Source organism: Terrapene carolina, unplaced genomic scaffold (genome assembly GCF_002925995.2).
Source record: "Terrapene carolina triunguis isolate 2854851 unplaced genomic scaffold, T_m_triunguis-2.0 Scaffold33798, whole genome shotgun sequence".
In the NCBI taxonomy this organism is placed as follows: Eukaryota; Metazoa; Chordata; order Testudines; family Emydidae; genus Terrapene; species Terrapene triunguis.
In genome coordinates, this window is record NW_020698149.1 from 1 (window position 1) to 12,784 (window position 12,784).

At 56.6% G+C, this 12,784-nt stretch overlaps 1 protein-coding gene across 1 annotated transcript; it reads right to left on the reverse strand.

Moving 5' to 3' along the window:
* Window positions 1–489: 489 nt before the first annotated feature.
* On the reverse strand, window positions 490–12,770 carry ZNF653 (zinc finger protein 653). The gene is made up of 9 exons (XM_026663581.2): window positions 12,691–12,770; window positions 10,308–10,351; window positions 6,000–6,215; window positions 5,050–5,640; window positions 4,106–4,274; window positions 3,656–3,767; window positions 2,590–2,704; window positions 1,765–1,864; window positions 490–1,162 (listed from the first exon to the last, which is right to left on the reverse strand). The coding sequence occupies exons 1-9, from the start codon at window positions 12,720–12,722 to the stop codon at window positions 985–987; spliced, it is 1,557 nt and encodes a 518-aa protein (XP_026519366.1). The 5' UTR covers window positions 12,723–12,770; the 3' UTR covers window positions 490–984.
* Between the last annotated feature and the right edge of the window lie 14 nt (window positions 12,771–12,784).

Here is a 12,784-nt window from a genome sequence, read left to right on the forward strand (position 1 = left end):
GGGAGGAGAGGGAGGTTTATCTGAGCCAGGGCCAGGCTCCTCCTTTCCCCCCCCAGGGAAGCAGCCGCTGCTGCCATCACCGGGACCCCACTGCCCTGCCCAGGCCAGCTCCCTGCTCTGAGCGACTGGGAGCACGGGGCCGGGCTTTGACGGGTTCGTTCACCCCCACGCCAGCGGGACACGTCTTCGCTTTCCAGGAAAGAGGAGACGCTGAAGAACAAGCGGGAGACCCGACCCCCAGCAGCGAGGTCTGGGCCCACCCCGCACAGGAGGGCACGTGCCCCACAAACTCGGAGGAACAGCCAGTGCAGGCATTCGTGCCCTCGCCTTCAGATAACACTGCGGGTCCCATGCCAAACAGCCTCGGGCACGTGGCTGGTTGGTATGAGCGCAGGGCAGCACGCAGCGATCCCCGTCCCCCTCCAAGGACACCGCCCGCTGGGGAGGAAGATGCCAGGAGGCGGGCAGATAAAAGTAGTGTCGGTTTAATGGTCTGGGCGTTTTGTTCACCACCATCGCGGTGTGGCTGCCAAGCCCCCCCCCTCCGACCCCTAGGATGGGGAAGGAGCCACATGTGCTGTGTTTCGCTCTCCCAGGCCGCGCCCTCTTCTGCAGATGGGCACGGGCACGTCCCCGCTCTGTTCGCTCGCCACCGGAGCCCCCAGGGCCTCGACATTAAAAGCAAGCTAAAAAACTCTCACCCTGCCGTGCCCTGGCAGAATCGGGGGGGCTGCCTGCTGTGGAGGCCACGACATATCACACACACACTCACACGCATGCTGCCGGCTCCGGGCTCAGCGCCCCCTCTCCTGGCTGGGGAAGACACGTGCCACCCCAGGGCACTGTGATCTCACCCCTCGAGGTGGGAGCCGGCACCGCCGACGCTGCCATTGTCCGGGCTGGGGGAAGGGAGGCGGCAGAGGGTCCCCCGGCGGGGAAATAAATAAAGCTGTCCGAGGCTCCGGAAGGACGCCCCAGCCGGGATCACGTGGCCTTGTGGTCCGGGTGGCTCTTTAGCTTGTGGAATTTGACGCTGTCCATCTTTTCGAAGCGTTTGCCGCAGTGCTCGCAGGTGAAGTTGTACTGAACTTCCGAGGTGTGCTTCTTCATGTGCCAGTTGAGAGACGCTCTCTGACGGCACTGGTACCCACAGATCTCGCACCTGGGGGGGCCAGACAGCGTCACGCAGGCTGCGCCCCTCGGGCCCGCCCCAGGGCCTGACTGCGGCACACCCCTAGCGAGCTGAGGGCCCTCTCTGCAGGAGTGCGCTCCCTACCTCTGCTGAGCTAAATACACCCCACCCCACTGCCCAGACTTTCAGCTGGATGTGGCATTTTTCACTTCCTGGTCTCCCTGTCGGGCAGCATTACTAGGTGCTGTTAACAGCCCCGTGCCACACCCCAGAGGTGTCTGCATCTCAGCACCAGGCGAGGGATCCTTGTATAAACAGCTGCCACACCCCGCCCCAGAGGCAGCTGCATTTCAGTGGCGAGAAGGGTAATCTCCCCACCACCTTTGAAAAGCTCATTAGGATCGTTTGGGGCAAAGCAACCTCATCTCAAGCAGTGTCACTACTAAAAGGCCCAGGCACCACAGGGGCAGATCCACACACCCCAACCCACTCGCCCTGGCTCCAATTCCTGCTGATGCGCTCTACCCCAGAGGTGGTGGCACACAGAGGTGCTCCGCTCCAGGGGCTCGAATGAGCCTGGGTCAGGTTCCTAAATGGGTCACCCCTGAGCCCCCCAACTGCCCCGCACGTACTGGAGGGGCGTCTCTCCCGTGTGTGTCCGGCGATGCACCTCCAGGTGATTCTTCCGCTTGAAAGATTTCCCACAGGTTTCACAGGTAAATTCACGGACGCCTGCGGGGCACAAAGAACAGGGGGGGCGCATCCCCGATTCACAGTCAAGGGACCTCAGTAGGAGAATCCAGAGTCCCCCTCTGCCCACCCCCAGCCTGACGCATACAGCAAGCAGACCCTTAGCCTGCCCAAAGGGGTGACGCCTACCCAGCTGGGGATCACATAGGGTCTTATCTCCCGCATAAGATGTCTGAGACTGCCAATGGTGCCAGCTAAAAAAGTGACGTCCCTTAGCTCAGGCAGGAGAGAGCCCTGCTTTTAAACCTGGATCAATCCCAGGGGACAACCCAGCCAGGGGGTCAAGGGGGTGTCCTGAGGTTTCCTGCATTAGCAGATCTCTTCTATAGAAGATTTCCAGCAAGTGCTTCTGTTTGTTCTGGATTTTTGACTCTCTCTGCACCCCCCATTATGTAAGTGTTGAAAGTGAGAGAGCTGATCGGGGGGGGAATCCGAACCAGACCCAGTTCCCTTCCTGGGTGCTCTGGTGCCATGCAGGGAGCGGGACGGGTCCGGGGGGAAGCGAAGGCTAAGCCGAGGCAGCTGAGTGCCCAAGAACCAGGCGCCATGTGGCGAAGGCGGAGCGGCGTCTGCCGTCGCATGACCGGACGGCCCCGGCCACATGTGCTGGGGGAGCCAGCGTCTCACCAGAACAGCGCAGTGCAGGACAAAGGCCAGCAGGCCACGGGGAGGAGGGGGCGCCAGGGAAGAGAGCCCAGGGGATGCACCTGAGTGAATGATCATGTGTCTGCGGAGGTGGTTGGACAGGTAGAACTTCTTGCCACAGCCCGGGTGGGGACAGACTTTTGTTTTCCCTTTCCGGTGGACGAGGTTGACGTGATTCTGGAGAGACAAGGGGGGGTGGGGGGGACAGAGGGCTAGACCACGCTCCCACCACACACAGTCACAGCAGAGGCTGCTACAACCCCCCCAGTAACGGGCAGGAATTCCTACATCAGAGCTCGTCCTTCTCCCTCCCTCCCAACACGGCGCCTCGGCCACCACAGCTGGGGCTACCCCACTCTCCAGACTCAACCTCGACAAACTCCCTCACCCCACAATCTACGCCCAGAGATTCCCTCCCCCCAAGATGACACCCCGTTGATACAGCGTTGGAACCAACCTGTCCCCAAAGCCAGCGCAGGGGTAGCTTACGGGTTCACTAGAGGGTAGCGAGGCTGTGACGTTAAATGATTTGCTAATTGTCCAAGCAGACGTCCAAGACTAGATCAAAACCTTGGTTAGACACTGAGCCAGGACTAATCTGGCCCTCATTCCCTGGGCTATTCTTCCCATTGTGCAGGTGGGGAAACTGAGGCAAAGAATGGCTAAATGACTTGCCCCAGGTCCCCCAGACAGTCTGTGGCAAAGCAGGGAATTAAACCTGGCTCTCCCTTGTCACTGAGTCACGCTCCGTCGCTGTCCCTTCTCTCAAGTGCCAAGCAGGCTCAACGTTCGGGTTTTGTGAGAAAACGCAATCGAAACATCTCCAGTGCGCTGTCACGTTCCCAATGCAGCCTGTAAGCGCCACCCCCCCGACGGTGGTGGAAACCTGCCACGCCAGGCAGGCCCTAGCGACCCATCAACCGGGACGTGAAACTCACCAGCACCAAAGGGAAAGCAACCGCCCAGCATCACTGCTCAAGCTCCCGCTGCAGAGAATAACCAGCCGGCCCGAGCATTTCCCCGTCTCGGGGGGGGGGGGGCCAGAACGAGGCTCTCAGCCCCTTGGAGCACCCTTCACACCCCACCCCAGGGACAGGGCTGCGGGAAACTGACACGCACAAATCGTACCTGAAAGCTACTAAGTGCTACGTAGACCTGGCTGCATCCTTCATAAGGGCAGTGGAACATTTCCAGCATGCCGTCGGCATCCATCACGCGGCCCCGTCGGCTTCGCCGCCTCCTGCGCGGGGAAAGGAGGGGTCAGCCGCAGGCAGGGGAAGGCAACGTGCTGCCCGCCTGGCTGGGGAGAGACGGCTGCTGTGGAGGAAGCAGCGGAAGGCTCCCAAGGCAGAGGCCTGGGGAGGGAGGGGGCGCAGACAGCCCCAGGTTTACCCGTCTGGATTGAAGCTGAGCTGTCTCAGTGTTTGAGCCAACAAATGCAAGGCACGGAAAAGGGAAGGAAACGCTACGAGGCTCGCTGACACAGCTGGCCAGATCTCTGGCCGAGTGGGGAAACCGAGGCACGGGCAGGGTCAGAGACCTTGTAAAGACAGCTAAGCGCTTCGCCGCGACACTCACTTCTCCGGTTCCTTCGGAATCTCGTAGATGATGGCCGACATGTCACTGCCGTCCATCTCCTCGGGCTCCGGCTCCGTGTTCTCTTGGGCCGGCTCCAGCTCTTCCGGCATCTCCATTTCCGGGGGGGGCTGCAGCTCCTCCTTTTTGAGCCCATAAAGGTCGTCTTTTTCTGCCACCACAAAACAGGTGTCAGAAGGGCCGCGCGGTGAGAATCTGGTGACGCTTTTCAAACATGAAGCAGTTAACACGCAGGCCCCATCCCAGAGGCGGGCAAGAGCCACCGGCCACTGAAATGCAGCTAGTTCTGCTGCAGAGCACAGCAGCTGTTTAACACCGCACACGGGGTCAGGGCAAGAAGGGGAGAGTCCTGTAGCCAGCTGAACCTAGGGACGGCGGAGGCGAAATGCAGTTACATCAGGGTTAACACTTAATGGGAGGTCAAGTGACCTGGGATTTTTAATGGGGCACATGAGCAGGCACCACATCGGGACATCAGATCCAGGGGTCAGGACCCCCCCCCCCCGGACCCCGCCGGGACATCAGACCCAGGGGTCAGCGCTCCCCACGGAGCCCCCCCTTGGCACCACGCCGGGACATCAGATCCAGGGGTCAGCGCCCTCTACGGACCCCCTCCCTGGCACCACGCCGGGACATCAGATCCAAAGGACAGCGCCCCCTACGGAGCCACCCCCACGCACTACACTGGGGCACTGGAGTCAGCACTAACCCAGAGGAGAGCGCATCCCTTACTGAGCGCCCCAGCTCACTCCCAGCAGCACAGCGCCCCCTAGTGCCGTGCTGTGATCCTGGGAGAAGGCCCCATGGAACGCGTGGCAGCATTTTTCACGGCACTCTCGGATCCCTTTGGAGGTCTCCCCTCCCAGTACCGACCAAGCTCCCCATGCCTAGGTGGGGGCAGCCCCCCGAGGGCTGGTCACATCTACCTTTTTTGGTTTCAATGCACTCCCCGCTCTCCACCAGTTCCCCACTGTTGGGCTGCATGTTCTCCGGCTCCGTCTGGGTGTAGGCGGCGACGCCCTCGATCATGGCGCAGGGCAGCTCCTCGCCTCCACTGCTGGTGACGTTGAGCTGGATGCCCTCCGCCGTCAGGGCGTCGTAGCCGGGCCCGGCGATGATGATCACCTGGGAGCCCTGCATCATGCCCTGCACGGGGCAGCTGGCCACAACCTCCCCGAGAGTCTCCTGCGTCACGTTCTCAAAGAGAGTCCCGTGGCCCGAGCCCACCTGAACGGGCATGGGGACGCACACCACGGTCTCCATGCTCTCCGGGCCGTTGAGAGGCGGGTTGTGGCACATGGCGGCGCCCTGCTCGGCCGTCAGGTTCTCGATGTGGTGCTCGAACGGGATGTGGATGCCGTCCTGCGTGATGAGGCCGCTGCTGCTCCCGCCTTCCGCGGCCGACGGGGGCGGATGCTGCTGGGCCTTGGCCTGACGGTTCTCGGGCTGCTCCTCCGACCCCGAGCTGGAGCTCTCCTCGGAGGAGTCCGAGCTTCCGGCCCCCACGCCGTTGCCAGCTGCAGTGGGGAGAGCGATCGGCAGGCGTGGATTAGAGCCACGGCAGGACCCTCCCCTGGCTCCTCCTACGGCCTAGCGTTACCCTGCCCAACCCTCAGGGCTGGGGGGGCGCTCATGGCCTGCTGAGGTGCCCATCTCTGAGCACCGTAACGATCACCGCCCATCCAGCTGGATCTTACTTAGGCATACTAACTGAACATCTGCCTTACAGGCCTAGGGATCACTCCCCTTACGCTGAAATGCGGCCACCTCTGGGGTGGGATGCACTGCAATGCCATACAACAGGCTACAGTAAGCGCTCCCCTGCCCACCGGCTGCCTTGGGAGACTAGGATCCTGGCCGCTCCCCTCCTGCTCACCATCGTCACTCTCGTTCTCGGAGTCGCTGAGCGGCTTCAGCGGGGAGTGCAGGTCCTGGAAGTAGCGGTGCCCGGCCTCACACTGCCACACGGCCGTGGTGTACAGCCCGAAGGTGGGGTCCAACTCCGACAGGTGTGGCTCGTAGGGGCAGCGGTTCTTGTGGTCCTCGTACCAGATCACCATGTTCTTCAGGCAGTTGACGTTCCGCCTCCTTCCTTGGGGGGAGGAGAGAGGCACGTGAGCCGACCACAGGGAACCAAAGGGGCGTGCCCATTGCTAGCGAAAGACAGGGGGGAGCACCCCATTGGGTTAAACCATTAGCCAGAAGAGTACTCTGTCAAGTGATCAACCGTTTGTCAGTAATGGGACAGTCTGTGTGTGTACTACCCCTGCTAACGACCCTGGCACCCTAAGTTCCAGGGACCCCCGGCTGGTACAGCCCAGGTTGTAGTGGGGGAGTTCCGGCCATCCACCACCCCTCAGCCCTGCCTTTGGGTGCTGACATGACCCAAGGAGGGCGAACTCTGGAACTGGGAGGAGAGGAATCTGCTTCTAGACTGACTCTCACTCGCTATCTGTTCCACGGACACGCTGGGACAGGCGGACTGCGGGACTCGGGCACACTGCAGATGGCTTTCTGCACAGATGGAGCCAGGGGCAGCAACGCGGCCTCCAGGTGAAGCCTGTTTAGTTCACAGACCAGGCTCGGGGCAGACACGACCAAATCATACCAAGGTCATGGGCCTCATGCGTAGGGGGGAAGCAGTAGACATGACAGATCCTGATTTTGCAGAGGCTTTTGACACAGTCCCAAATGACAATTGCATAGGCACTCTAGGGAAATGTGGTCTAGATGAAATCACTATAAGGTGGGTGTACAATTGGTTCAAAGACCACCCTCAATGATTAATTATCAATGGCTGACTGTCAAACTGGGAGGGCGTGTCTAGGGGGTCCCGCAAAGGTCAGTCCTGGGTCTGATTCTATTCAATATTTTCATTAATGATTTGGATAACGGAGGGGAGAGTTTGCTTGGAACCTCTGCAAAGGACACCAAGCTGGGAGGGGCTGCAAACACTTTGGAATACAGGATTCGAATTCATAACATCCCGGAGACAAGTGGAAAGTAGCACATTTAGGAAGGAAATATGAAAAGCACAACTACAACCTGGGACCGCCTGGCTTGGCCGCAGTACCATGGAGAAGGCGCTGGTGTTATAGTGGGTCTCAAATCGAACACAAGTCAACAATGTGATGCAGTTGCAAAAGCAGCTAATATCATTGTATTAGCAGGAGTGTCACATGTAAGACACAGGTCACTGTCCCGCTCTACACAGCACTGGTGAGGCCTCAGCTGGAGTCTTGTGTCTAATTCTGGGCGCTGAACTTTAGGAAGGATGTGGACAAACTGGAGACTCCAGAGAGTCACAGAAACAATCAAAGATTTGAAAGACCTGACCTATGGGGAAAGGTTAAAAACGTGGCCATGTTTAGTCCTGAGAAAAGTCAACCGAGGGGACCTGAGAAGTCTTCAAATAGGTGAAGGGCTGTTACAAAGAAGACAGGGATCAATTGTTCTCCATGGCCACTGAAGGCAGGACAGGAAGCACTGGGCTTCATCTGCAGCGAGGGAGATTTAGGTTAGATATTAGGAAAAACTTTCTAACTAACTCTAAGGGGAGTTAAGCTCTGGACCAGGCGTCCAAGGGAGGCTGCGGGATCCCTGACACTGGAGGTTTTAGGTTGGACAAACCCCGGTCAGGGATGGCTGAAGTTTATTTGCTCCTGCCTCAGCACAGGGCGCTGGACCTGATGAGCTCTCGAGGTCCCTTCCAGCCCCACATTTCTGTGATTCTATGGCACTGCCAAGACAGTGGCTGCTGGCCCAGCACGTTACACCTGAAGTAGGACCTGTCCCTGCTGGGTCTCCCAGCCCCCCAGAGAAAGGACAATTCTTTCCCCAGCTGGTCTCTGCGTGTGAGCTCAGAACAATGGAGCAGTGAAGTGCCATGACAGCACCCCTGCTACTGTCACAAGTTTTCTCTGTCATTCCTATAGAGCCTCTTTGACCATTTGTAACATTACCAGGAGAGGGGCATCTACTGCCGCATTGTAACGCTGCCTCCTTCCAGGGCACGGAGAGCTCACACCAGAGCTGCACCCTAACCGGTCTTCACTTCAAAAGCAAAGGTCTCCTTCGGATGCTGGGACCAGGCCGGAACAGCCATGAACGCTGAGCAGGTTGGCTCCCTGCTTTGCTAACACCTGTAATAACCTCCTCCTCCACACAGGCAGAGGGAGGTCTGTCTGAGGAGTCCTACATTTCCATCCTGCTTTGCCAGCTCTGGCCCTGCGTGTCACCGGCCCACCATTTCCGCTGGCTGTGCTATGAACTTTGGCAGCCCACAACCTACATTTCTATAGCCATTTCCCCTCAATGGGAATGCAGCCACCTCTGGGGAGAGCACAGCGGGGGTAGGAAAATGATGACTAAGGCAGTGGGGTAAACCCCCTTGGAAATGTCAGGGGACACTGAACGTCTGTCACAGGCCTGGTCTACACTGGGGGGAATCTAAGATACACAAATTCAGCTACGAGAATAGTGTAGCTGAAGTCAACGTATCTTAGATCAACTTACTTCGCGTCCTCGCGGCGCGGGATCGACTGCTGCCGTTCCCCCGTCGACTCCGCTTCCGCCTCTCGCTCTGGTGGAGTTCCGGAGTCGACGGGGAGCGTGTTCGGGGATCGATGTATCGCATCTAGACGAGACGTGATACATCAATCCCCAATAGATCGATCACTACCCACCAATCCGGCGGGTAGTGTAGACATACCCTAAGGTACGAATACAGCCCCGTAACAGTGGTATCTGAGCACCTCCAGTCATTAATGGGTTTAGCTTTGCTAGCCACCTGGGTCAGGGCAGGTCTATACAGATGACAAACTGAGGGGCACAGAGGCAAAGTGACTTGCCCAAGGTCACCCAGGGAGCTGGGGACATTGCTGGGAATGGAACCCAGGGCTTGCAGGTCCAAGGCTCATGCTCTAACCAGTAGCCCACCCTCACCCCCAGGAGCAGGTTTCAGATCTGAAGCTCAGACCCACAGAAAACTGCACGGCTCTCGATCTCCCTCCCTCAGAGACGGGCCAAGCGGGGCTTCAGTGACTTCCAGCCCGCCACCGAGCCTGCTCAGCCAACCTTCCAGCACGAACAGCTTTAGATCTACGGTCCCTAGCCGGATCCCTCCAGAGCAGTCCCGGGGCAGCACCAGCTCTCCGGGCCTGGACTGCAGTTTTGGGCTGTAGACGTGAAAACTCCACTGCGCCCTATGGACGCCTTCAATGGGCACGTAGCCTTGTAGCTCCCTCACTCAATGTCACGCCAGTTATTTCTGCACTAGTTGTTCCCCCAGTAAAGACAATAGTAAAACACCAGCCTTTACCACCTGTCAGCATCAGGGGGTCAGACCTCGAAAAATCAGCCTGTGTCCCACACTACTGCAGCAAAGCGCTGTGTACGTTTGCAAAGAGGAGATCCTATGTTCGTGTAGCTACGAGGACAGGCTATCTGGGTGGGCAATTCTTACGCATCAGGGCAGATGGGGTCACGCAGATTATTATTTATTAGGCATGTTACGGTAGCGTCTAGGAGCCCTAGTCACGGAACCCATTTGTGCTAGGCACAGAATGTTATTGTTTAGGTGTATTACGGCAGCCCCGATGAGCCCTAATCACAGATCAGGACCCCATTATGGTGGGTGCTGTATGTAATTTATTAGGTATATTACAGCAGCACCAAGTTGCTGTATGGCCCAGGACTGCATTTTGCTAGGTGCGGTACATTATGTATTAGGTGTATTACAGTAGCAGTAGGGTTCCCTAGTCATGGAGCAGGACCCCACTGTGTAAACTGCTGTACGTTATTAGGTGTATTACGGTAGCAGTAGGGTTCCCCAGTCATGGAGCAGGACCCCACTGTGTAAAGTGCTGTACGTTATTAGGTGTATTACGGTAGAGATAGGGCTCCCCAATCTTGGAGAAGGACCCCACTGTGTAAAGTGCTGTACGTTATTAGGTGTGTTACGATAGAGATAGGGCTCCCCGCTCTTGGAGAAGGACCCCATTGTGTTAGGTGCTGTACAAACACAGATAAAGGCCACCTGGCGGGGGATTGGACAGATGGCTGTGCTAGCAAAGAGAATTGTAAGAACGGGTTTCTGGGTGCAGACATGGATCTTTGACGCGTTCTTTGTGCACCCACATTCAGACATTGTCACAAGCTGGATCCCCCAGGACAATTCACTTACTTTTCTTTCGTTTTGGCTTTTTAGGGATTTGCTCCCATGGTTTCCTGCAACAGAAAAAGAGAGAGCACTGATTTAGCACCAGGGTCTATGCATCTGCTACAGCCCCCAATGCTGTCGTATCTGGACATCTCAACCATTTAGCGTAGGAGGCAGGGCTGTGCTATTCCCCCCCCCCCCCCCCCCCCTGGTTTTACAGATGGGGAAACTGAGGCACAGATTCAGTGACTTGCCCCGGGTCATGGTACCTGCACCTTATGTGACGCAGATCTCAAGAGAGGAAATCCCAGAAGCAGGGTTTACTGCCAAGGTTTATAACAGGAGCAGGGCTACTTATTTATTGGTTTTTAAGACCACAAAGAGCTCTGTTCTATTAGAACACACAGGGAGCGGCATCCATCCCTTACATTATCAAACCTATATCGGTTATTTCTCTGTCTGAAAACCAGCCCCCACATTCATGCCCTTTTGCAAAAGAAATAATGTAAAGGGCTTAGATCAGTGACTGGTGAGCGATCTAAACCCTTTGCTCCCAAATTCTCTCAGCAGAGCACAGCCACGGATTGCTGATCTAAACGTGACAGACCACGAAATCCAGCGGACTAGATGCTACCCAAAGGACGATGCCCTTAATACGGTGAGGCCATGAAGAACACTTTAGTCGGTTTTCTTCCAGCGTATAATTAACCTGGGAAATTCCCCGTGCAGGTTATTATCTAAATAATTTAAAGCCAGATTATCTCATCTGATCTCTTGTATATCACAAGCCATGACAGACACCCCTAAGCTGAGCCCCGTGACTTTAGTTAGTCTCCTCAGGAGACTAAACTGTGCCACGGGCAGAGAACAGGAGAGACCGAGGTGCCACCGATGCCCCTGTGATGGCAGGGAATTGTTCAGGTCAGACGCGCCCAGATGATACCAACAGACGAGCCACACCCCATGCTGCAGAGGAAGGTGAAAATCCCCAGAGTCCGTTATACTCGCTGAGGCCCTGAACCTGCAGCGAAATGCATGCAGGTGGATCTCTGCACCTTCACAGACCCACAATGACTGATGCAGCACCACGAGAACTCAGATAATCTGCCCACGTCTCTCCCGTCGCAGGATCAGCACCTAGGATACAATATCACAAGGGAAATACACTAGTTCTCGTGTAGGAGCTGGGATCAGAGAGTAATTTCCCTACATGGTATAGTACTGCCTGATGAGATCTCTTCCCCTGAAGCATTCAGCACATCGCTGGCAGGGCACTGAGTTAGAAGGACCAGTGCTCTGATCTGGGATGCAGACTGTGACACTAGTGTGATTTAACAATCACCAGGGGAGCAGCAGAGAGCGTAAGCAGTTCTGCTTTAAGATAGTTCTCATCTTTGCAGACCCACAGCAGCTCATCATGGAATTCAGTCACGACAAAAGCAGAATGAGGTGTGTATCTTAGGCGTGTCTACACTAGAGAAGGTTTGCTGACACGGCTGTATAGGCAAAATCTCCTAGCACCGAGCAGTTTATCCCGGCAAAAGAGCATTGCCTGGTAGGGCCAGTACCCAGAGCAAAATGAGTTGTACCAAAACTATAGTTTTGCTGGTATAACTGCGTCTAGGCTACGGCTTTGGCCGGTATAAAAATGTTGGTGAAAATCACCCCCCAAAGTGACATAACTGTACAGGCAAGATTCTTCACATTTAACACCTTTCTAGAGCCCTTTCAACCCAAGGGTCACAAAAGTGCTTCACCAAATCTCAGATGTCCAACTCCCCCCCCACCTGTGTGTGATATTATCCCCTACATACAGAGGGGGGGAAACTGAGGCGCAGAGGTGTGAGGTGACTTGACCACGGTGTTCGCATACCATGGTGATGAGGGTGGTGTAGAAATGTGACTAGAGCAGAAGGTCATGGGGGAGTCTCTGAGAAATCTGGGGGCAAAACCCAGGAGTTTTGACACCATATCACTTGCTCTAACCACTAGTCCATATGGTCACACATTTTGCTGTCAAATGAGAAGGTGGAGGCCTGGATCTCATCCCATCCTCTCAGTCTACTTGCTCCAGCTCAACTGGTGATGGAGACGGGAACAGATTGGGGGTGGGGGAGAGGGAATGTGTCTATCCATGCAGGGGCAAGATATCCCCTCCCATGTAGAGAAGCTGGAGTCTGATATCCCATCTAGCCGCTCACTACCCGGCAAAGCACGTTGTAGGAGTGTTCTGTCCCCTAGAGATGCTATGGGGGCAATGGGGTTAACACCCCATGTGAGATGTCCTGGTCTCCCCCAGGCTTCCCTCTCCAGCCCCTGCTCCAGAGCCAGCAGGAAAGAGATATAAGGGGATGGGGGTAGGGAAAAAGGGGTCCAGATCCCACAACTCCCTCGTCCATCCCCTTACTTGCTGTCCCTGCCCCAACAGGAAGGGGGCATATGATGATGCAGTCAGGGAATGAGTAGTACCAGCCAAGTGAAGTGGTCCTGGCTCTCAGTCT